The 24,603-nt window shown below is 36.3% G+C and overlaps 1 protein-coding gene across 5 annotated transcripts in view; it reads right to left on the minus strand.

Moving 5' to 3' along the window:
- Positions 1-825: 825 nt before the first annotated feature.
- The window catches only part of WDR72 (WD repeat domain 72), a 202,171-nt gene continuing 178,393 nt past the window's right edge, over positions 826-24,603 (minus strand). For 2 of the 5 annotated variants that reach the window (XM_036033779.1, XM_036033772.1), the window contains exons 19-20: positions 7,967-8,071; positions 826-2,416 (exon numbers count right to left, since the gene is read on the minus strand). In XM_036033779.1, coding sequence (XP_035889672.1) covers positions 2,361-2,416; positions 7,967-8,071 — 161 coding nt within the window. In that variant the 3' untranslated portion in view covers positions 826-2,360. Of the gene's footprint in view, positions 2,417-7,277; positions 8,072-24,603 lie in introns of those variants that run through there. The other 3 variants (XM_036033790.1, XM_036033762.1, XM_036033770.1) reach the window with 3 other exon arrangements.

Raw genomic sequence — 24,603 nt, forward strand, 5'->3', positions numbered from 1 at the left:
TGTGGAGAATCAAATGGTAAATAGCACTGCCTTTAAATAACTGCATAATCAAAATATATGCAATATAAAAATTTTAAAATTATATGAATGGTCCATTTTGTGAAAATAAGATGTTAAAACCAATTAGATCAATATATCCTGAGCCTTCCCTTAAAATACATGGCATAAAAGTAAGTTTTTAAAAATTTGATTATTATAATGTGCCCTCTAAAGACTGAAGAGAAACACTATTTTTGAGTAGCTGGTTGTGTAATTATAAAAGGTTTTCTGAAAAATAGAATTTTGGAGATAAATGGACAAGGATGGAAATAAAAATTACCCCAAAATACTACCATCTTGATAGAATGTTAATATTTAGCAAAGTGTTTTCTTATCAATATTCTAATGTGACATGTTCAAAGCAGTCTTATTTACTTTCTAAAATAGCAACAGAATGTTTCAGGCTTAAAGCCACCTCTCTAGTTGTGTGTTTGTGACACCGTACAGCTTGCCTTATACTTCAAGTGCCTGACGAGGTTCAGATTGCTTTCCCTAAACCGTGTGGTGGAAGGCCTTTGCACAAGCCCTGTGATGGAGCCCTCTCCACGAATGGGGGGACAAGGCTCTGGGAGTCACAGTGAGGACTGGCTGCCTGGACACATGGCAGTGAACCTCGGCCCTTAAACCTACCTTCACCCAGGTTCTTTCCTTGCAATATAGCCATTGTGTAACTCCATGAATAAAACAGAATTCCCACTTGCAAATTTGAAAATATGATATTCCTTGGAGGGAAATATGTATTCATAAATATTACCAAGATTATTGTCAAAAAAAGAAACACAAGACTATTTTTAATGAATCATTTATTGCAATGACAAGGAAGACTCTGGAGACAAACATGTTTGCTCACTGACACAGTTCCTCCGCATGTTACTGAAGGCCAGGCCATCCAAAAGCACAGACATGTAATCAAGTTGTGAGTGTCTAGTTGTGGTTAGGGCCACCACGTGGTTGATCCAATTAATTGTCTGACAACTTGCTATTCCAAGTTTTTCTTACAACAGAAATTACTGAAGTGCTGAACATAAGTCAATATAAGAAAATCATTTTAAAGAAACTAGACCTGTTTAAAAAACAATTTACACATAGATTTTAGGGAATATTATCTTAAATGTGAGTCTCTAAAATTCTCAGTTTTAGGAATTAAAATTATTTATCATTAACGGTGTTGGCTTCCAAACTTCCTATTGATAAAATGTTTTAATTAGCCATGTAATATTAATTATTGATATTAGCAACCACAAAATGATGCCAAAAATCTTTAAAATCTCAGTAATGTCAGGATTATGTCAGTTATCATTTCCTATAACTAGTGACATCATAAAATATTTATCAAGTTTTCAGTATTGGTTTTCTTAGACCTTAGTAAGTGTTAAATTTGGCAATGGTTTAAACTTATTTTTATGATTCTTTGAAAGTGGAATAATATACAATATAAATCACAGCAAATACATCAGCTCACTAAGGACCATAATAGATGAGCACTTTATGTCTGTTCCTATTTACATTGCTTCACATATTTTAGTTTAAGAATTCCTGCTAGTCAACCTTCTTTCTGAGGAAAAAAACTATAAGAGTGTATACTTCATAAGGATCAATTATGATATGCTATAAGTAGAGTCTTCTTCCCTAATTCACCTCTATATGACCAACAAGATCAACCTTTAGCTAAAGGCACAAGCTTCTATGTTGTTAGAAATCTGAAACTTAACTGCATGAGATCAGTCCCTATTTTACTATGTATCACTTATTTGGGCTAACTGATGACTAAATGGAACTGGCTATTTGTTGACAACATTTCATCCTTAGGGATTAGATTTACTGCAGGGTGATTGATCTGAATTAAAGCATCTACTAAAACAAATGTTCTAACCTAACAAATCAAACAAATTTGGTAAAGGTTTAGATTAAATACATTGAAGCAACATTACATTTAAAAACATTGTGTGTTAAACTGTTTAAAAGCAATGTGGTTTTAATGCTGCTTATATAATTCAGGAACTGAAAAGATGGAAGAAAACCTAAAATGGTATTAAATTTATGTCTGTGGGCTAGGATTCCTTGTTGGAAAGATTAAAATAAAAGTAAGAAACAGGAATGAATATATAATGATTTATACAATGATTTTCTAAAATTAGATAAATTTGGATAATTTATATCAGTAATTACACTTTCAATATACTTTGGTTAAAGTATTAGCAAATCTACTACAACCTAATATTTTGATCAATACTCACACAGCATACACACAACAATAAACAAATGATGTGTTTTAAGTTTCTTAATTCACCCAAATCCAATTCCTATAGATGAGATTTCCTTTAGCACAGCTTACAGAAGCCCATCTTTGCTATCCATGAATGATGCCTTGGCTCACCTAGAAAGAAAACAGATTATCTTGCATCACATGATGAAATAAAGAAAAAAGAAAGAAAGAAGGGAAGGAGGAAGAAAGGTATAGAAGAAGGGAGGAAGAGGGAGGGAAGTGTGAAAGGAAAGAAAGAATTAGAAAGGAAATAAAGGAAGGAGGGAAAAGCCTATATAACTTCTGCATTTCTTTTCTATCCTGAAGTAAAATATGTTAATGTAATAAAATATTATTATCTTATAAACCAGGTCCCAGGTAAATATATTTTAGCTGCATACATTATTAATATAGTCTGTTTTATATTATTGCCAAGAAAACTGAAAGTTTTCAACAAGATGAATTAGGTTTGAAATCACTCTATTTCCATAAATTTCCAGGAGCTGAATTATTTTTAGAGAAGCTCACAACTTAGGGTTGGTTTTAGGGTCAAATTTTTAAATGTTAGTTGAAATATGATTTCAATTATAGAATAAAAATTTATTTCTCAGACAACTTGGGTGATTGTTATTACAGTGTAAAAACTATCATTTGCTTTAAATTAATTTGATTATCAACTAACTGGAGCATTGTGCCTTAGTTAACAACATCTAAACACATGTGTACTGGTGATGTGATGGTGCATAGTAAATCCCACTCCTGCTGTCCAAACCTCAAAAGCCTGATTCGGTTTGGCTACACCAATAGTCAATATTGTATTTTTATATATATATATATATTTATTTATTTATTTATACAATATAAATATATTGTATATTTAATATAATATAATATAAATATATATACAATATAAATATATATATTTATATATATATATATACACACACATATGTTATATAATAACACATTAGCCTAGAACTTTATGTAATTTAAAAGTTATTAGGTTCAAGCTGAAATATTTCCCTTTGAGTAATTAAAAAAATATATTGATATTGTTAAACACAAGTAGAAAGAGGTTAAAGTATTTTTACTACTGAAATTGTTCTTCCTCCTTCTAGAACATTTTTTTAGCAGTAACCACAAAAAGTGTGTTCTCGATGGCTATGATTGATGGGCTGCTCACACATTCTACATTTTTTCTGCTTCATGCATCATCATCAGCCATCTCCAACACTCCAGTCCTGAATCTGTCCTACTTTCTCTTACCTGATTTTTTGCTGGTGATTCATGAGCCAGAATAGTAAAAGAAAAAAAAAATCCACCTTAGCTTTCACAATGTAGTATCCCCTGTAAACTGAGAAATCTGGTTTTGTTCATCAGATTCATGCAAATGCAATATTGATTGACAATGATGTATATAGATCTACACACATAATGTGCTATATAAAAACCACTAAAATGTTCTATTAACAGCAGAATGCATACTGATTATAAATTACTTCAGAATGACGTGGAAATGCTTATCTGAATGCTTTTTTTGTACTTTTAAGTTCTCTCTTGTCGCTGCTATTTTCAGCTGAAGCTATATTTATGTGTACTGTCCCTAGTGCATTGAGAAGTAATATTCTTAATTTTCCAAGCCAATAAGGTGATAAAAGCTTAAGGTCCCTCATTAACACTTGGATAAAAATTGTGAATGTCACATAAATTTTTTATCATCATGAGTGCAAAAATGAGGGGCCAGAAACACTTTTTGTTATATTGTAGAGAATGGGAATCAAGCTTTAATCACTGCATGAAACAGTTAACAAGAAGTTAACCAGCAAATGACTAAACTGAACTATTTTTGTGATAACATCTTTTGGATTCAGAAGCAACCAGGCCTTAAAGAGACAGAAAGAAAGTCTAATGGCCCTAAAATCTCAAAAAATGGAGCCTCAAGTTCACAATGTTGTCTCAGCGCTTCTATTACTAGACATCAAAGTTATTCCCACAGGTTTCAGGAATGCATAAACACCAGTGAAGAAGAAAGTAGACCACAGAGTCTAAGCCAGAAATTCCAACCTGGGATTCACCTGTGAGGCAAAACTCTTTGCTAATGAATTATTCCAAAGAAAAGACACAGCTGAGGGAGACCTTAACCTACCAGGCAAGACCTCCAGGTTCACTAGCAAGGTCAGAGTAACAAGATCACTCAGGTCTAACATTACTTTGCCAACCTTAATGGACTGCAGGCACTCACCTGGGTATACAGCTTGAACCAATAAAGAGATCACAAAGGCATGATGAATAAGGTAGAGCGCTCTGGAGATCGGGGAACACCCACCGCACCAGGCTGCTAAACTCTGACCTATATATACACTCCAGCCCATTTACAAATGGGTCATCCTGCTCTGGTCAGTGGCAGGGAGCAGTGATGTCAACGGAAAAATACCACTCTACTGATGAAGTGCAAAACCCACTGTATTCAGATATAATCAATTCACCAAATCAATCTACTGTTTATATAAATTCTAAAAATTTGATTTGAGTAATGACATTTTTAAAATGTTCTATCAATGTTTAAAAAACTTCAACTTCACCTTTTGAAAACGCTATTTTAGTTTTTCCGGCTTCTGTACCCCTTTGCACTCTGCATATGCAAATGATTTGGTATCATCAATGTGAACTTAGAACTAAAGTAAAATGATATTTATGGGATTTACAAAGAAAAGACTTTATTTGAAAAGAATAATATATGACATGATATTGTTGACCTGTGCTTGAATGGGAAAATGATTTTTTTGTCTTCATTTTCTATATGCTATTCAAACAACCAATCTATTCATTAAAAATGATGTAATTAATATATATTAGTCACTTAGAATGACAGAGATAAAACTATGTAAGGCCAATATCCATTAAAGTAGAAGGCTGACCACATTTAACTTTGTAACTGATGTTTTTCACAATGTGAAAATGTTAAAAGGAATTTTAAATGAGTAACAATATTCTAGGTGAAAATGGTAAGAATGATTCATTCATGATTTAAATTCCTTTTTTTTACAAGGAATAACAAATATATTAATGCAATTACAAACTTAGCTCTGGAAGTACTTCTATTGGTTTGAAGACATCTTTCCAAAGCTTGTCCCTTAAAAAACCCAGTTTTTGTTTTTTCTTCTAACAAAAGTATTTAAATTTATTTTCCAGAGAAATACCCCTCTTGGGTGGTAAAAAGAGGTAATTAAACCACCAAGTAGTGTTTCTAGTTTTGGAGCCCTTTCACTTGAATGGCTTGATATTTTGAAATTAATTTTTAGACACTGAGTAGACAGTCATATTTCACAGTTCAAGAAAGTCCCTCTGTGCTAGGTATCTCCTTCCTTCATGTTCAGTTTTAAGAATTTTGCTTCTCAAATGCTCGTTCTTCAAAAAAATGCACTCTTATCAAAATCTTTCTTACTAAACAAGCACCTCTGTCAGAAGTGTCTTAATTTCTTATCACAGAATTTTATCCATACGAGGAGCAATAAATAATTCATGCCATTGCCTCTTTGTTGTGTGTCCCTGAGCTGTGCAGCGCTGGAAGGCTGACAGCTGTGTCAGGACAAGCACCAAAGATCTGACATGACAAGTGACTAACAAGTTTCTTTCAGTTCATAGTGAAAGAAGACAATGGCCCAAAGTGCAGAAAGAAATCCTGCAACAAAATAAAACTGCTTCTTTCTTTTTACCTAAGTGTTTGCAATGAGCTTATTTCCAACCCACAAGCCCTGGTCATTTTATAGGACTGCCCAGCCCCCTTTACTCCTCACACTCGCTTGGCCATTTACGCCTGGCCACGGATCAATATGAGAAATTCTTGGAGAAATACGATGTCTCCATGACAACCAAGCCACAAATTCTCAGTGGAAGGCAGTGAGACCAGTAGTGAACTCTCCAGAGGTTTCTAGGCCTATAAGGCAAGATGTCTTAAAATGCAGAAATGGGCAGAGGAAAAAGCCAGAGTAATTCATTCTTTATTACCAGTTTAATGATGTCCGATGTATAGAACAGTACTCACTTTTTAAGTTAAGCTTCTCTATCAGTGCCTATATTTTCTAAATAATCTTTCTGTTCTGATCCATCCTTTTGTTTATATCAATCAGATAGATTATGTTATAGTAGAACTGCACTACAATTCCACTCATATTGAGGAATGATAAAAATTTATTCGACTTTTGAAATGGTATAAAGTGGATCTATTCTCGCCCAAACAGTGAACACTTAGGTAGAAAGATGACTTGTGGATTTAACTGCCTGGCAAAATGGTTGATAGAAAACTGGTCATTAAGACAGTTTAAGAACCTAGTTGAAATTAGGCAGTTTAAGTCAAAACAAAAAGTAATTTTAAATTAATTTTATTTTAGAAATTTTATGCTACCACTATCCTCTCCCTTTTAGAGTGGAACTGATCTACATTTGTCTTTTAGCTATTATGGCAGGGGATGGGTTTAATGTGCTGATTAAAAATTTCTGTCACTGCTAAAGATGCCATTTCCCAGGTTGGCAGGAGAGCAGAAGTGTGGCTGGGAACAGACACAGGGCAGCGGTCCATCTTTTGAGGAATCTTCGTGCAGTGGAGGGACTGAAATACAATGCCATCGCCACTGGGCCTATTGGGGTTCCAAGATGACTTAGGGGACCTGACATAGATTGCAGGCTGCACCTTTCACTGAAAATTAAATCTCAGTAGCTCTCCTCGGGGAAGGATCAGGGGACTGTTTGCAGCTGCCCCCTGTCAGCAAAGGCTACAAGATTTGGAAATCTCTTAACTAAGCTGACAGGCCACAGAGAGGATGAATCAAAAATCTGATACATGGATGCGAGAGAGTAGAGGGTACACAGCAGCCAGGGAAAATAGGAAAGAAAAATGTTAACTCTTTCATTCGTGATAATAAGGTACCTTTTAGCACCTCATGGCTTTGCAGGAATGTGCCATTCAACTTTCACAAAATTTTTTTCTTTTAACTAATTAGGTGTTAAGAATAGGCATGAATCAAAACACAACAAAAACAGAAACAAGAATCCATGTTTAAGTATTCCTGGTCAAATTTTTCCAGTATATTTCTGTCTACTCTTTCTATGAAGAAAATACAAACATGGGTAACTTGGACCTTGGGTAAATTTTATTGCAAGAGGAAGGGTTATTATTTTTGTTTGTTTGTTTTCTAAACAGTTGACAACATCCATTAGTCCATTACTGTTTTGCTAAAATCCTCTCATCCCGGTTAGATCCTGTTTGTATTCAGAAAGGTAAATAGATTGTAATGATGACAATTTGTGTCTCTTTTCTCTCTAACTCTCCATTTCCGCTTGATCCCATTATTTGACCTATTTAAAATATTGTCATTTCTTCAGTTTCTAATCTCTACCTCTATTAACCAGGTTAGTCTCAAATTGATGATAATGAACTAATAGTGTCAGCTTCCCTTTTCAGTCATAAAGCCTTTGTACTTCCTCCAACTGAATTCTTGATGAAAGAGGAAAAGATAACAGCTCCACACTGTGACCCCTGGAGGTGACCATTAATTTGACAGTGCAGCTGCTAAGAGAAAACAGCATTACAATGTCTGTCCTCTCTCCCCACCCCCTTCCAAGGACCCCAAAGCTGTGTCAAATTTATCATTTTATACTTGACTATGTTTAAATGGCTTTCACCTGGACTCTCAGACTCTTTCAGGACACATCTGTCAGGCATGTCCTCAGTGTCTTGGAAGTTTGCCGAGTCTGAGTTGCTGTCATGCTTGACCAGACTGGCTGAAGCTATTAAAAAGAGAGAGAGAGAGAGAAAAGAAAGAGTGATGAAAAAGTAGCAATAAACACCATGAAACATTTCCTTTCACTTCTACAGCTATTTCCAGGGACACATGATATAAACACAAACAATAAATTGAAATAAAATGTATCCTCTAAGTATGTATTGGCAGACATGTAATTAGTTGAAAAATCTATAGATGAGACTTTATCTTAGAAGAAAAATAAGTTCATGGCATCAGCTTAAAAGCTACAAAGTAACAAAGTGATCCCCTCGAAATAGAAACCGTATTTTTAATGCATAAATCTGAAACAATGTAGTCAGTTAACGGCAGCAGGACACAGAGAGGAGAACCTCAGGCTAGTCACTCAGAAAGACCAGTGCCACGCTGGGGCAGTGGGTCCTTTTGTCACACAAATCACAGCTGATGAACACTCGTCAAGCATTTTGGTTCTCCTCCATTGAATGAACAACTATGGCACCAACTACATTTTGAAAAGCCCTATAAAAATAAGTTTTAAAATATAGACTGCATACACTGCAAATGATACTAAAGGAGGCTGGTATTTTCAATGGTAGGTCTCCAGAACCCTTGTCATGAGATGTTATTTTCTGAGCAGGGAGTATAAACAGAAACAGAAGCTATCACAGGAATCTAAAGTTTCCTTTAAGCCCATTACAACCACTAGTTGTTAGAGAAAACATAGACTCAAGTTTCTACATTTTTCCACAAGTTGTAATATTTGGTCTAAATTATCTCCATTTATAACATATTTCCATACTATGGAATCATTTCAAGGAGTTCATTTCAAGGAATCATTTCACAAGAAAAGTGGATACTGTCTTCATAAAAAAGCATAATAAAGTGAATAATAAAACAAAGCAAGTCTGCAATAATATAAATTATCTTATGCTTCCTTGTCTGAACCCAAATAATATAAATATGTATATTATTGACTGTATTGAAATTTTATCTTTCACAAATTGCTGAGGTTAACATTACCACTGTCTCCTCAGATCTTGATAATACATGCAACATATTATTTATAAGCCTAAAATGCAAAAATATAGATTATATTTAGAAGTCATACATGAAATAATGTGTTTGCTGGCACAGGGGAGTGGCCTGTAACACTGTTCCTGAACCCCCATCAGGAGATGAGAAAGCAAATGCAGAGGTGGAAGCCTGGGTCACTTCACACATTCCTTCAGTGACACAAGGGAGCTGCCCAGGTCCGAAGCAACTTCAGTAAGGCTCGCACCTCCCACACTCCGCATCTTGTTTTAGTGGAGTGTGTATAGCACCGGTGATCATTACCTGAGGCGCACATATGCATGCTTTCAAGGAGACCAGTAACATACTTCTGGTCCAAATATTCTCTTCCAACGGCCTCAGAACAGACAGTATTCTGTCTGCTCTGTGGGAGGGTGAGCACAGGGTTTGGATTCACCACATTGCTAAAACCTTTTGTTTGGAAACAAAATATGAGAAAAGAATATATGAAAGTCTGATTTTAAATAAATAAACCCAACTTTACGGTTTGTACATTGGAATTTTCTGAAAAAAAAAAGAGGTACTGTGTCTATTTTATTCACCTCTGTATGCCCTGAGATGTAGAAGATACAGTGTTCTTAAAAGATTAGTGCAATGAATGAATGAAAAACTGAGCAAAGCAGAGGTACCATGCTAGAAGTCCTCCTGATCTGAGACGATATGTGCTTTGAAGTATCATCAATTGATCTGTTCAGTTTCTTATTCAGGACCACCTGAGATGAAGGGTGCTTGTTGGAAAAATGGTGGTATGGGTTGTCCAGTGACTTTATAGGAGAAACAAGATCCATATGGCATAAATAGTTATTGGTGTGATAAATTAATAACTTAATTTAATTTTATTCATTTTAGAACATACTTACAGATTATTTTTTAATCCAAAGATTTGTGTGAAATGTTTCAGTGGGATAATTAAATGTGTCGAAATTGCAGAACACTGTACTATTTGTCAGGATTTCTTGGCCTGTTTTAATAATTTTTATCTCTATGTACTTGTTAATTTCCTGAAATAATTATATTGGTATTTATAATAGGGAATTAATCATATAGTGAAATATATTCCTAACAACCAATAAGGTAAAACCTGTGTTTATTTGGGCAAATACATTGCACTTATTATCTCACAATGTCCACCCACTCATTTATTCAGTCCTCCAACAAGACTCTATTCTGGACAGAGGGGCCTCAAAGAGGAAGACAGCATGGTATTAGAACAAGGAATAAATACCCGTGACCACTTTTAGTGGCAATGAAGTGGCCCAGGGCAAACTGACATCCCAAACCATTCCACAAAGCCAGGATGTCAGCTGTAGTTTTTAGCTGCGTGATTTCTACTAAGCTCCCAGGAGCTGGAGCCATGCAGCCATTCATGTCTTCCCACTGATGGGCAAGGGCGTGGTTTGTGGGCACAGGAGAGTGCAGAAGGCTAATCTTCAGATATTTTGCTTAATTATATGTTAGCTTTCAAATTTGAGATGGTACAAGAGTTGCCATTTTTACTGAGTAGTTTATAGAGTATCCAATAAAATTTATTGCAAAGGAAATGCCTACATTCTGTATTCTGTCAGTTGGGACGGACGAGCATTGAAAAGGTTAATGACTGCCGTTCTACTGATTTTTTTTTTTTGATAGGCAAATCTTTGCAACTGTTCTTTTGGGTGTTCCCTATGATGTTTTGTCATTAATCTCTGACATGATGTGTGACCAAGGCTTCTCTAATGAATCATTTCAAAAACGATGAAATCAACAAATATTGATTTAGTGCTTATTGTGGGTAGAGCTTGTGCTAGACTATGTGCGTGGTAAAAATGCGAAGGTGCTTTTAATGTGCCCTCCTACAACCTGTGATCCAGTTGAGGTATAACTAAAAGTAACCAGTAGGAGCATCAGAGAGAATATATAGAGAGTGACATGGTTTTTAGGAAGGCACAGGTAATTCCCCTGCAAGAGGGTAGTCTAAAAGTAAATTTTGAATTAAATCTTGACAGGAAAAACAGCCAGCTCAAAGGGAGCTCATTCAGGCAAAAAAAAAAAAGTTGTGAACCTGGCCAGATATGACCAAAGATATATATTAGCTTAGTTCCACAAACATATTTGTTAACAGAATGTTGCTGCCTATTTTTTTGTATGTCTTTTTAATGAATTTTCCTTACTTGTCTCTTTGAGCTTTTTCTGAAATTGCTGTTGTGGCTAATTCTTCTCACCTGAAGAAGTTAGTTATAGACAGGTTTTTCCCAGCTCTGGATAGTCAATAATTTGATCTTTACTGATGGTGGGCCCATTTATCACAGTAAGTTGTCCTTTCACTATACATATTGACTTTTATTTATCAATACCAAAGTCCATTTGTAGCTCATCACTAAAGTTCTTGGATATTTTCAGTAGTTTTTGAAGATGCATTTTAGAGCTTGGCAGAGAGATACTTTTGACGTCAATTTAGTGTAAGCGGTCGCTGGGCTCATCCTTAAGTCAAAATCAAGTGTTTATTTCCTCTGTAATGGATTCTGAAATAGTCTGCATTTGGGGGGCGAGGGACAAAAAAAGACAAACTCCTCTTGACAGTTCTACCACTGAAAGATGTAGGGCTCTTCCATTTACTCATCACATACCTCCAAATATTGACAACTGGAAGGCCAGTGTTCTAAATATCTTTGTAATATCTCTGGAAGCTAGATGGAGGGAGGAGTCCATGCACTTTGGACGCATGTGTCTGACTATGGTGTGTGTTTAATGAGCATAGTTCTCCTAGATCCTAAACAAATGAATGGTTCAGCTGTAGATGGTATGAAATTGGTAATTTTTAAACCACATTTAAGAATATCTAATGAGGAAACCCAGAAGATTGCATGATAAAGATTCGATAGAAGAATTTACTATTAATGTGATGACGGGTCATCAGTGGTTACAGTCCTTCACCTCTCTCTGGTCTCTATTTTGGTTTTGGTTAACCTCTAAAAATTTTCCCCGTCCTTTTCAAATCAGTTACAAATAGATGGTGTTAACTCTTAAATGTGGGTAGGCCTAAGCAGCAAACGCCCCCAAAGAGGGTGACTGCTGACAAAAACCCCATCTCCTTCCACAAATAGCAACTTGTCCTTTCAAGTCAGGCCAATATGTAGTATATAGAGAGCCCTTGTTAAAAATCCACATCATTTGCAGTGTGAACCAAATCTGCAGTCCAAATAATGTTTTCAATATGATGACATATATGATTTAAAAATAGGTTCCATCCATCCATCATATGAAAGGACCTTTTTGGAGGTATTGTAGATATTGATAAGAAAATCATTAATAAAAGCACATAACAGTTTGAAATATTGGTCAAGTGAACAGAATAAATCATTGTAGTAGCACATAAAACTCAGATGTCTTGGTCACACCTTAAAAATAACGTAGAGTTTGCAGAGGCCAGGAAAGACTAAAAGACTGCTCAGATTTGTGAAGTGAGCAGTGGAAAAGAAGTCAAAGTCCTGAGTGCAAATCTACCAGCTCAGTGCAGTGGCCATATTGGTTGATAATTCAGATTTCTCCCTAAACTTAAGGAGTTAGTATGAAGTCAGCTAAAAAAATCTTTCCAGAGGCTTATAAGAGAAAAAAAAAACTATGTTAAACTCAAGTAGAAGTAAATACTAATGCATTCCTTCCTCACAAATCACAAAAGACTGCAATAGATTTTAAATTAGAAGGAGGTACAATCAATGAAAAGACTAAATGATAACACCAAATTTGTAAACAAAGAAGATGTTGTTTGAACTGAACAGACCTCAAATTCAGTTTACAAAACGGTTCTCTCTGGACTGATGTCTTATCAGGAAAACATATCTACCTAAGGGGTTATGTACATACTATCCCTGTTTTAAAAATATCTATGCTGAGATAAGCAATAGAACCTCCTGATTCTATTTGAATAGCATTAGCTACATCCTGTGTCAGATTTCAGGCTAATTTTGCCTGTAGCATAGATTGGAAACTGGGAAAAAATATCATATAGACATGCCCAAAATTAAATAAAATATTTAATGCTTCTTTATAACTAAGAATTATTTTATGAACAAGTTCATCATGATGGGTTAACATTAGACTTTTATATTTTTGCAATCTTTCTGCAGTTGTAATCTGATATGGAATATTTTTTCTGGATGACATTTTCTAGTATACACTGCTTTAAGGATGACATATTTTTTAATTGATAAAGAAATAAACTTTCCAAAAAATGCTGTGAAGAGTAACTATTATTTTGATCTCCTTCTGAGATATATAGAATCAAAGTTATTATATTTAAATATTTTGGGGGATATATATATATATATCTCACAGGATCAAATTGACTATCTAATCTAAGGGAAAAATATGTCTATGGCTAACTTCTACAGGTGAGATGAATGGCTAGATCACCCAACTGACTCAGCAGAAGATAAATGTGAACGAGAAAGAGGTATTAATTGTTTACTAAATCTTTTAAAACACTGCTCCATTCCTCTCAGATACAGAAATCCTTTTGTTATCTGGGATGTCTGAGCAATGGGCTGCTTTGGTAAAGTCGATAAACAAGCAACTGCCATTCATCGCTTGCCTCATGTGAGTCACAAGGCAGGTACTTGGAGTACTTACGAGATGACTGACTGAAACAGCTAGCAAGGATTTCTAAGAATTTAATGTAGTTTAAGGGAGAAATCTTAAGGTCAGGCCAAGCATTTATAACTCAAACATACCCCAAAACCCCAAGATCTACTATTAATGTCAACAGTATACATAATGGGGGAGATTCTATTTGCCTTATTTCTGAATGAAAAATAAAATTCCTCATTGTGAAGCATTCAAATATATATATTAATTTAAACAAAAATGAGTATTAGTAATTTTATTATAGAGACAAATTTCTGAGTTCCCAGGGGAAAGTGGATGGTTGTGAGAAAGGTCAATAGGACCCAGAAGAGTGTTTTTTGGTTCCACCTGTACTCCTGAGAGTGTGACCTTGAGCATGTCATTTCATTTGCTTGGAATTTTATTAATAAAATGAGATGGTTGGACTGGACAACCTCCTTGACATCTTCTGGTTCTGAGACTCAGATATTCTGCCAGTTCAGAATCCAACATCAACCAACCACTCCAGATATTACTAAACAGGATAACAAGACGGTAAGTGGCTCCTACACTAGCTTTGTAAATCATGAGGACTCCTGAGGCCCTTTCTGAATTAAGTATGATTGTTATTTCCCTACAAGTGCCAATGGCCAGTCTCTCTGAGCAACAGAGGAAATCACGGCAGCTTCAGAGACATACATGGGTAGCTGTAATGCCAGGGTGAGGAAGGCCTATGCATAAATGACCAAGTAAGGACTGAGGCTACAGCATGGCTACTCCTGAGAACAAACAAAGTGAATCTTGGGCATGGAAAAGCATCCATTACGTGTTTACCAATGATGCAAAACAAAAAAAATCAAACCAAACCTTACCTCTTTTAGAATCATATTTATGCTATTAATTCCTTTAAACAAACCCTCTCTTCAAAATCAGTTTGGCAACTACAAATTTCAGCATAAGAGAAATCATCCTAAACTAAACTAATTTGGTCCATGGAATAATTGCAAGAAACACAATTGCAGTGAAAAAGCACAGGCCTGGATGTTGGATGGTCTGGATGTAGGATGGTCTAATGCAGGGGTGTCTAACATGTGGCCCGCAGGCCATGTGCGTCCCAGGATGGCTATGAATGTGGCCCAATACAAAATCATGAATTTACTTGAAACCTTTTTTTTGCTCATCAGTTTTCATTAGTGTTTCTGTATTTAATGTGTGGCCCAAGACAACACTTCTTCCAGTGTGGCCCATACATGCCTGGCTCCATCTTGGCTTCAGGGCTCCAGGCTTAAGAAATTCTCAATTATTGTTCATCAAATGAATGGACAGGTTTATGGACAGGTGTGGTGTTCTTGTGGAATTGTATTTTCCTCGAGTCAAATCTTTTAAAAAAAGAATCAGTGGAGTCCCAACTCTTTCTATTCCTTTTATATGTAAGGATAAGGCCCATGAAGTCATTTGTCTTAGTCAAGCCTGGCATGACAACTAACAGTAATCAAATTATTTAAACCCTCAGACTGAAACAGACTGCTGAGACATATTAGATGAAGGATAGAGAGTATGACAAAGGAGATATGTAATTTGAGAAGTAGAAAGGGAGAATAACAAGGAATGATGCAACTCTTTCTCCTCTTTCTGCTGCATGTCTTCACCCACCACCTCCCCTCCCCTGACCAAAAGAGTAATTGTCAGAGTCATCAATGAGAGGTTTGCTTGAATTTCTACATGTGCTTTTTTAGGGTACCGTTTCCTTTGCAAGGACTGGTCTAAGGAGAGGTGATGAGTAGATGAGAAGTCCCCCCTTTTCTTAAACACCAAATCAAAATAATTTCTATGACTTTAGTACCTGAGCATTTTCTACATTAGTCCTTGAATTCATTCTAAGTAAATTTATAGTGGAAAAAAATCTCAGGAAACCATTACTTATGTTATTTTTATACTTATCTATAATTTAGTAGAGAATTTCTAGATGCAAGAAATAAACTGGTCAGATCAGCAAGCTCAATCCCTGCTTTCTATTTTAAGTCGTAGAGAGAATTATCAAGACAAAGGGACTCAGGAACATCTTACCTGAAAAGACCCCTTCATCACTAAAAGGAAGTATTGGTGATGAATGAATTCTCACAATGTACAGAAATGAACTCCCATACCCCTCATATAGTTTAGGTTTTCTGCAAAAGCATTTGACTTTTTTCATAAGGACCAAATCCTATGGTGATACATAAATACATTAATTTTACTGTTCAAGAAGTTGTATGTAGAAACAGATTTCAAAGGAAAAAACAAATAGATCCTCATGTATCAATAAATTGAAGAGCAGTCAGTAAAGGGAGAATCCTAAGAAGAATTTATAGAAAACTTCCCAGTTTGTATTTGAAAAGTTAAAAGAAAGGAAAACAAGAGATCCTTCAATCAAAAGAGCATCAAGCTAGCATTTAAGATTAGAGATAAAGATGATTTATACATGAACTTAAGATAAGGATTCACTGCAAAGGAAATTTAAACCACAACAAAGTCTACAGTTACTCATATGAAAAGAAAAAAAAAAAACAAAAACATTCCCCTCTTGAATCAGAGGGAGAAGAAACTGTCATATGGGAATACCACTGGAATTCATAAGAGCAGCAACTTTTCCATAGGCCAAACCTAAGATCACACCATCAGCGAATGGTTGGCAGGCAGTCTCAAATTCCCAGCTGATAGCTGTCTCCATCTCAGGGGAAAACCTTTGTCTCAGATGGTTAGTCAAGTGTCAGAGCTCTTTTATCTCCTAGATAGGAAATAGAGAATAAGAAAATCAAATTATCTAGACTATGCCTTTGTTTTCTAGTTCTTTGTCACATTACATTAAGAAGGAGGCAAGGAAGAAAAAGTCTAAGTTACCATATTTTATATCATTAGGCTTGGTTATTCTGAATGTGATTTATTTTTATTTGCATAACATCAAAATGGTATGTTAGTGTACTTGCTGAAATTGAATGGAAGACATGCTTGGATGCTAATACTGTGCTTTACAGCTGTATTATAATGTAATTTGCAGCAAGCATCACTCTGTTGTACTATACAACCAACACATGCACCTACACTGAACACAGAAAGCATAGGTGGTCTGTTAGAATTGTGCTTCTTATGGTCAGTCATGTAAAATGCAGTGACTCATTTTAAAATACTAATTTTGCTGGGGGAATAATCAAAAGATGCCTTCTCAAATCCCTAAGCTGTGTCACTGTGTAAGAGTCAGTGTTTGTACTAATACGTCTAAGAGATGGTGGCTCAAATTATAGAAATGGCTGTGATAAGTAGTAGAGTCTCATCTGGATACCAGACAACCCAGTAGCAGCTATAAATAAAGAATAACAAAAATACACGCAAAGAAAGCCAAGTTTCAGACTTCTGGCCAAGATGAAGATGTAGGTAGATACACTTTGCTTCCTTGCACAACCCAAAGAAGGAAAACAACAAATTTAAAAACAAAAAATAACCAGAACTACCAAAAAACTGAACTATATGGAAGTCTGACAGACAAGGAGTTAAACAAGAAACATTCATTCACACTGATAGAAGGGCCAGCCAGGGCAGAGAGGACTTGCGGCAAGATGCTTCCAATAGTATGGAATAGTAGGTGGTCCCACATTTGCATGCAGATGGAACAACTGGGGAGTGAGACAGGATATGCAACCCTGTGTTCCAGCAGGGGGAAATAAAGCCTCAAAACCTCTGACTGTAAGGACCTGTAGGGGTTATGGTGGCAGGAGAAACTCCCAGCCTCACAGGAGAGTTTGTGGGAGAGATCCACAGGGTCCTAGAAAGTATACAATCTACCTATCTGGGAATCAGCACCAGAAGGGCCCAGTTTGCTTTTGGATAGTAGAGGAAGTGACTGAAAGCCAGTCAAGAGCCAAGTAAGCAGCATCGTTCCCTCTCTGACCCCTCCCTCACATACAGTGCCACAACGCAGCTACGTGGGTTGCCCTGCACTGGAGAATGTCTAAGGCTCTACCCCTTACTATGTAACAGGTGTGCTAAGATGAAAAAAAAATATGGCCCAAATGAAAGAACAGGTCAAAGCTCCAAAAATAGAACTAAGTGATAAAGAGATAGTCAACCTATCAGATGCAGAGTTCAAAACACTGGTCATCAGGATGCTTACAGAAATCATTGAATATGGTCACAAAGTGGAAGAACAAGTGAAGACTATGCAAAGTGAAATAAAGGAAAATCTGTAGGGAACAAACAATGATGAGAAGGGCACCAGGACTCAAATCAATGATTTGGAGTGGAAGGAAGAAATAGACATTCAACCAGAATAGGCTGAAGAAGTAAGAATTCAAAAACATGAGGTGAGGCTAGGAAACTCTGAGTCAAGTTTAAACATTCCAACATTTGAATCATAGGGGTGCCAGAAGGAGAAGAGGAAGAACAAGAAATTGAAAACTTATTTGAAAACATAATGAAGGAGAACTTCCCCAAACTGGCAAAGGAGACTTCCAGGAAGTCCAGGAAGCTCAGAGAGTCCAAAAAAAGTTGGACCCAAGCAAGCACACACCAAGGCACATCATAATTACATTACCCAAGACTAAAGATAAGGAGAGAATCTTAAAAGCAGCAAGGGAAAAAGACAATTACCTATAAAGGAGTTTCCATGAGTTTAACAGCTGACTTCTCAAAAGAAACCTTGCAGGCAAGAAAGAAGTATTCAAAGTCATGAAAGGCAAGGATCTACATCCAAGCTTACTCTATCCAGCAAAGCTATTATTTAGAATGGGAAGGAAAATAAAGTGCTACCCAGACAAGGTAAAGTTGAAGGATTTCATCATTACCAAGTCCTTATTATATGAAATGTTAAGGAACTTATCTAAGAAAAAGAAGATAAAAAATATGAACAGTAAAATGCAACAAACTCACAACTATCAACAACTGAACCTAAAACAAAAAACAAAAACTAAAGCAAACAACTAGAACAGGAAAAGAATCACAAAACTGGAGATCACATGGAGGGTTATCATCAGGGAAAGGGTGGGGAGAGAATGGGGAAAACATACAGGGAATAAGTAGCATAAATAGTAGGTACAAAATAGAGGGAGGTTAAGAATAGTATGGGAAATGGAGAAGCCAAAGAACTTACATGTATGACCCATGGAGATGAATTAAGGTGGGGGAATGCTGGTGGGGGTGGCAGGTGTGCAGGATGGAGGGGGATAAAGGGAAGAAAAAAATGGGACAACTGTAATAGCATAATCAATACAATATATTTTAAAAAGAAAAAGTTTTAAAGAGTAAATATGTAGACAAAGGGAAACAAGTAACTATAATCTAATGAGACTTTCAGAAAACTAGGTATAATACAAGAAATATCATAATCAAGGAACTAAGAAATAGAAAACAAAAGGCAGGAGACAAACGTATTTTTAGATATGACAGTATAAGTGTCCTAAGTTAGTATAAAATACTCCTTTCCTTTTAATAAATTTTTACAAATCTTCTAGAAGAATACATGGTAAAATCTGTAGGATTTGAGAGAACACTAAGGTATGTGAAATGTTAGAACTTGAGTAGATTAACTAGAGAAACAAATCTAAGTCTGAATCAGTGGGCACACAGGCTGTATATGTATTCTAGTATAGCAAATCCTGGGAAACATTAAAAAAATGTGATTCACAATATATGTAACTAGAACATGGCCCTTAGCTACCATTTGCTATGACTCAGTGACCTGAGCTGATGTAAAAATGTAGGCAAATGGTTAACAAAAGGCTGGCACTTTAGTGAGGTGAGGTCTGTCCAGAAAAAGTCCAGCCATTGTTAATATAACAAGAATGGTTTGCACAGCATCAGTGTAACCTGGCAGCCACGGAGAGTGTATTGGAATGCTCATGCGTGAACAATGACAACTTCACTGTACTAGTCAGTGGGGTGATAGATGCTGTTGAGTGAGCGTGTGTACTGTGTGGCCGCTGCATTCAAAATGACTAAGCAAGTAGAGCAACATATCTGCATCAAATTTTGGGTTAAGCTTGAATATTCTGCCATGGAAACTATTCAGATGATGCAGAAAGTTGCTGGTGCTTGGCAGCCTCATCACAACAATGCGCCTACTTATGCAACACATCTCATGCAGTTTCTTGGTAAACATCAAATGACCCAGGTAACTCAGCCCTCCTATAGCCCAGATTTGGCACCCTGCAAATTCTGGTTTTTTCCAAAACTAAAATCACTTTTGAAAGGGAAGAGATTTCAGACTCTTGATGAGATTCAAGAAAATATGATGGGGCAGTTGATGGCAATTAGAATTGTGTGAGGTCCCAAGGTATTTGCTTTGAAGGGGACTGAGGCATCATTGTCCTGTGTACAATGTTTATTATATCTTGTATTTTCTTCAGTAAATGTCTCTATTTTTCATAGTACATGGCTGGACAGGCCTTGTATAGTATCAGAACATATCAAGAAAAAACTAGGAAGACCAAGATGCCAGTACGGAAGTAAATTTAAAGAGGAATGTGACTGATACTTATAAAATTGCCAAGAACTTACATACACCTAAGACTGCCATTTTCTAACCTTTACTGCCTCCCACCCCTCAAGATCATTGTACTTTTACCCTGGTTTCCATTGTCAGAGTCACTCCTTTATTTTAATAGCCTGATAAGATATGTTTTTCTCTCTAGTGATTCTTTAAACTGAGACAAATCATATCTCTAAAACCAAGGTTTAACCATATAGCTTCTATTCAGAAAAACCTACAATTACTTCTATCTTCAGCAGTGAGGGGTTCTGGAGCCCTGGAGCTGAGGGACTTTGGGAATATAGTGTCAACTTATATCTAGAGGTTTCCCACTGGATGCTACCCCCCGCCTATTCCTCCCCATCTTAGACTCTGATATCATAAACTGTAGTTGGATGGGATTGCTCATTGTTCCCCAGTATGCTACTTATTTTCCACATTAGTGTCTTTGTGAAGATTCCCCAGCTTGATATATCCTCTTATCCCAATCTCCAATTCTCGGCTTGCCAAAATGCTCCTCTGCATTCAAGATCCAGCTCAAACGCCACCTCTCCCTGAAGTCTTCATCAGTCTACTAGTTAACATTAATTTTTCCCCCTTTCTGTGTTTCTTAGCACTTTATTTGACCTGTGTTATTCTTCTTATCCCATTCTTTGGTTGCTGTGTCTATTTCACTGGGCCACATTAATAAGGAAGAAAGATATTTTAGATGCATCTTGAAATTTCGAGGCTGATGTCATGAGGACAATTTTACTTCTCTACAATGGAACGTTTAGCGCTACAATCAGAGGACTGAGCTGGAAGAATCATAGGCCTGACCAAATGTGTCAATTCTGTTATCCTCAGCTTGTCTTAGACAGCCGGAAATGCACAGACAGTATGTTTGTTCCATAAACATGATGAGCTCCTGCTCATGGGACAGCTTCCTTACGGACAGGACAGTGATGGCTAGGGAGGTCTACTTTCTCTGTGCTGAATGAGATTATGTAGACATTGGGTGACCCAAGTTGAGCAAAATTGCTAGCCAGCTAGGTCAAAGCATCATTTATACAACACTCACTTTTCCTTCCTTCAAAGAATTTTGTAAAATAAGAAATACATTGTAAAATATTATAGCTATGCCCTACAATGGAAGGGAAAATTCACTGATTTTCACTTTCTTTTCCTTCCCCTCATAAATCATAAAGTTAAATTTACCCTAGGGATTTTATTTCCCTGACTCAATGTACAGGCATAAAACAAATTTTGTTCTCACAGGACATCCCATTTTTGTTTCATTAGTTCAAGGAAAGGGTCACTCAATTTTTAAAGCATTTGGTTTGATCTTTGCTATGATTCATGCCATCTAACATCCATAGACATACTATATACTGAAATGTATCTTATATATAAAATGTGTCTCCACGGACCCTGTAATGGTTGTACCTTCACATAAAGTACGCAAAAGCTACCTCACTGACGCATGAGCCTCGGAAAGCAGACAAGAAAAAGAAAACACGCTTATTTGTTGCATAAACAATTTTTGTTTCACCCAAGTTCTTATTCCAAAATAGATTTTTTCTTTTAATGAAAAGCAAAATGCTTCTGTGGAGATGGGAGTGAAAATGCTCTTATAAATTTCCCCCAAATATAAGGTCTACATTTATCCTCATTCTATTTTATATATTTCTATTCTATGTTTAACCATCTCATTGATATTTCATTCTACAGAAAGGGAGGTGATAAAATTTTTTATTAATGTAATAAAGGAAAAAAGAAATAAAGATGACTTGTCATAATTTAACTAGATAAAAAAACATTCTTGTGATCTTAATGTAAAAATAGACTATGTCCTCCAAAGGAATACTGAGTTATGGAAAGGTGATTTTTACATAATAGAACCATTTACACTTACCATTTAATCATATTAAATAATCCTTCTTACATATCTCCTGGTTCATATGCTTTTTGTCTTTAGGTCCTTTCCATGAATCAGTTACGTGATTTTAAAAGGTTTTCTTATTCTATTGCTATTGAGGGGCTACCCCCTCTCCTGCCCCATCCTCTAATAGCCAAAATTTGATTTTCCAAGCTGGATATCTACAGGCAACTACAATTATCAGGCTTTGCTTAGAATCTCCATCCCATCATGAATTAAAGATCATACAGATTTATTTCTAAAAAAAAAAAACAAATAGAGATATTTGGTTGAACTTGTTTTGCCAAATGATGGTAATTATTTTGTTAAAAAACCCTAAAGATCTTAGGAGGCTCAGACCAAGCACACAGCAGCTGGAATATGAAAAATGGCACTTTACGCAAGAGGAAGCAGTTCTTTCCAGGGCATTTCTCTCATATTTTTTCCCCAGGAAAGAAGTTGTCCAACTCAGAGCCATTCAGTACAGCCAGAGAGAGGAGGTAAACAACAATGCTTTCCATTTCATTGACAAATCTGAAACACAGATCAGATTGGCATTCTTCCCAGAATAAACGGCCCCAACATTCCCCCCATTCTGTAGGAGAGAATCTCGGAGCTTCCAGTCCACATATGGCATAAGACCCTGGCCTCCAGTCAGCCAGCTAGTTATCCATGGAAGTGGCTCAAGGCTGACACTCAGATTAACTGGTTCACACTAATTTACTTCACACAGATTCCATTTATCTCCTAGAAGATCCCCTGGCAGCAGTTTATAATGGCATATCCTAGGATGCCTGTCTGCATGCGTTTTTGAAGCAGCAGTGCTTGATGAATCTGAGTCCAGAAAACAGTTCACAGATTGAGGAGTAGGTGCAATCAGAAAACATCAAGAGGCACAGCTGGGACTTGGTAACTTGCTTGACTGGTCGGAGCAGCTGAGCATTCACTGTGTCTGCTTTTCTGTTGACTGCTCACTGCCACTGGGACAAATCAGAGAGCCACTCCCCCTTTCCTCTATTACCCACCCTCCAAAGGAAAGGAGAAAAGAAAGCGCATCACCATCCAAGCAGCATGTGCAGCGGTAGGGAAAGTTAATTTGACCATTTAACCTTGACTCTCTAAATACAATGATATTGCTGATCTAGGTAAAACTGCAATGGATAGTGCTAAGGTTAAGATGCTGGATATTTTGACTAGGCAAATGTAGTTAGAAAACATAAATGAAAGTGAACTCTAAAGTATTTTATTTACTTTCATCAATGAAGTCCAAAGAGCTGGCTAAGATGACCTGCTTGTGGGGCTAGTTGGTTACCTTCTTGATGCTTGGTCTCCTGTCTCTACCATAGTGCTTGGGAAACACGCAATATTGCTCAATATTTGTGTCGAATGCATAAATGGGTGGATGAGTGCACAAATAACCAAGTCGCTCTTCTCTATTTGGCATTTTAGAAGTGCGGCAAACCACTCACTATTTTTAAATTAAGGCGTAAAATACTGAGAATTCTAATGATAATACGGTCGGTATCCAAAGGCAGGAGGAATTGAGAAAATCTTTTAATGGCAGTGAAACTAACAGAACTATGCAATAACAATTCAGTGGCAAATATACCAAAGCAGTGAGAAAGCACATTTAGTACTTAGAAGGTTAAATGCTGGGCTGTAGTAGCTGGTTAATGGGAAAAAGTAGGATTAAGGCTTTTGCATGAGCTTTGACAAGATTGTGTTGTCTGCCTGCTGCCTTAAGCTTTGAAAAACAGCTGGGATCATCTTCTTATAAGCTCCAACTCAAAGATGTTTAAGCAGCCCCCAATCCAATTAAACAGGGGTAAGTAGGAGGAAGAATTTTACTGAACACCATCATCACATTTTTTTCTTAATGAAAAACAGTGTAATTGCGGGTTACACAGCACCTTAATCTCACATTAAATCTAATAGATTGCTGATTTATACAGAGCCGTGGCAGCCCCAGCTTTTTATATTGGTGTGCTTAATTTTAGGTCATTATCCTTTATTATGTGACTTGTAATCCTTAAAGCCCATGATTGTGTCTGGATATTTGGCAAGGATTGCACTTGGCAATACACGGATTCTACTTCTAAAGGTGATGATTTAATTGAAAGATACAGTATGATTAGATGTTGAAAGAATTACATACATTGCCTTTCTTTTGTAATTGGCTAGTTTCTTATAAGTGTTTCCTTTAACAAACACTGTTTAAGATCACTCTTCACTCTTTCACAGAAACTGGAAAAAAGCTTTCACAACTGAGAGACAAGTAGCTTATTGTTATGGAAATCTATCCCCATTGAACAGCCAATTCAAACAAAACCCTGGCTCACCCACAAACCCAGTAGTTGTCAAGTTACTTATTATTTTTGTGTCTCAGTTTCTGCATCTACAAAATAATAATACTAATAATGATTAATAGTAATAGTTCTCCCAGATGCATAGAATTGTTTTTAGAATTAAATGAGTTAAAACATAATAGTGCTTAGACTAGTGTCTAGAC

The sequence above is a fragment of the Phyllostomus discolor genome, chromosome 1 (assembly GCF_004126475.2).
Source record: "Phyllostomus discolor isolate MPI-MPIP mPhyDis1 chromosome 1, mPhyDis1.pri.v3, whole genome shotgun sequence".
Lineage (NCBI taxonomy): Eukaryota > Metazoa > Chordata > Mammalia > Chiroptera > Phyllostomidae > Phyllostomus > Phyllostomus discolor.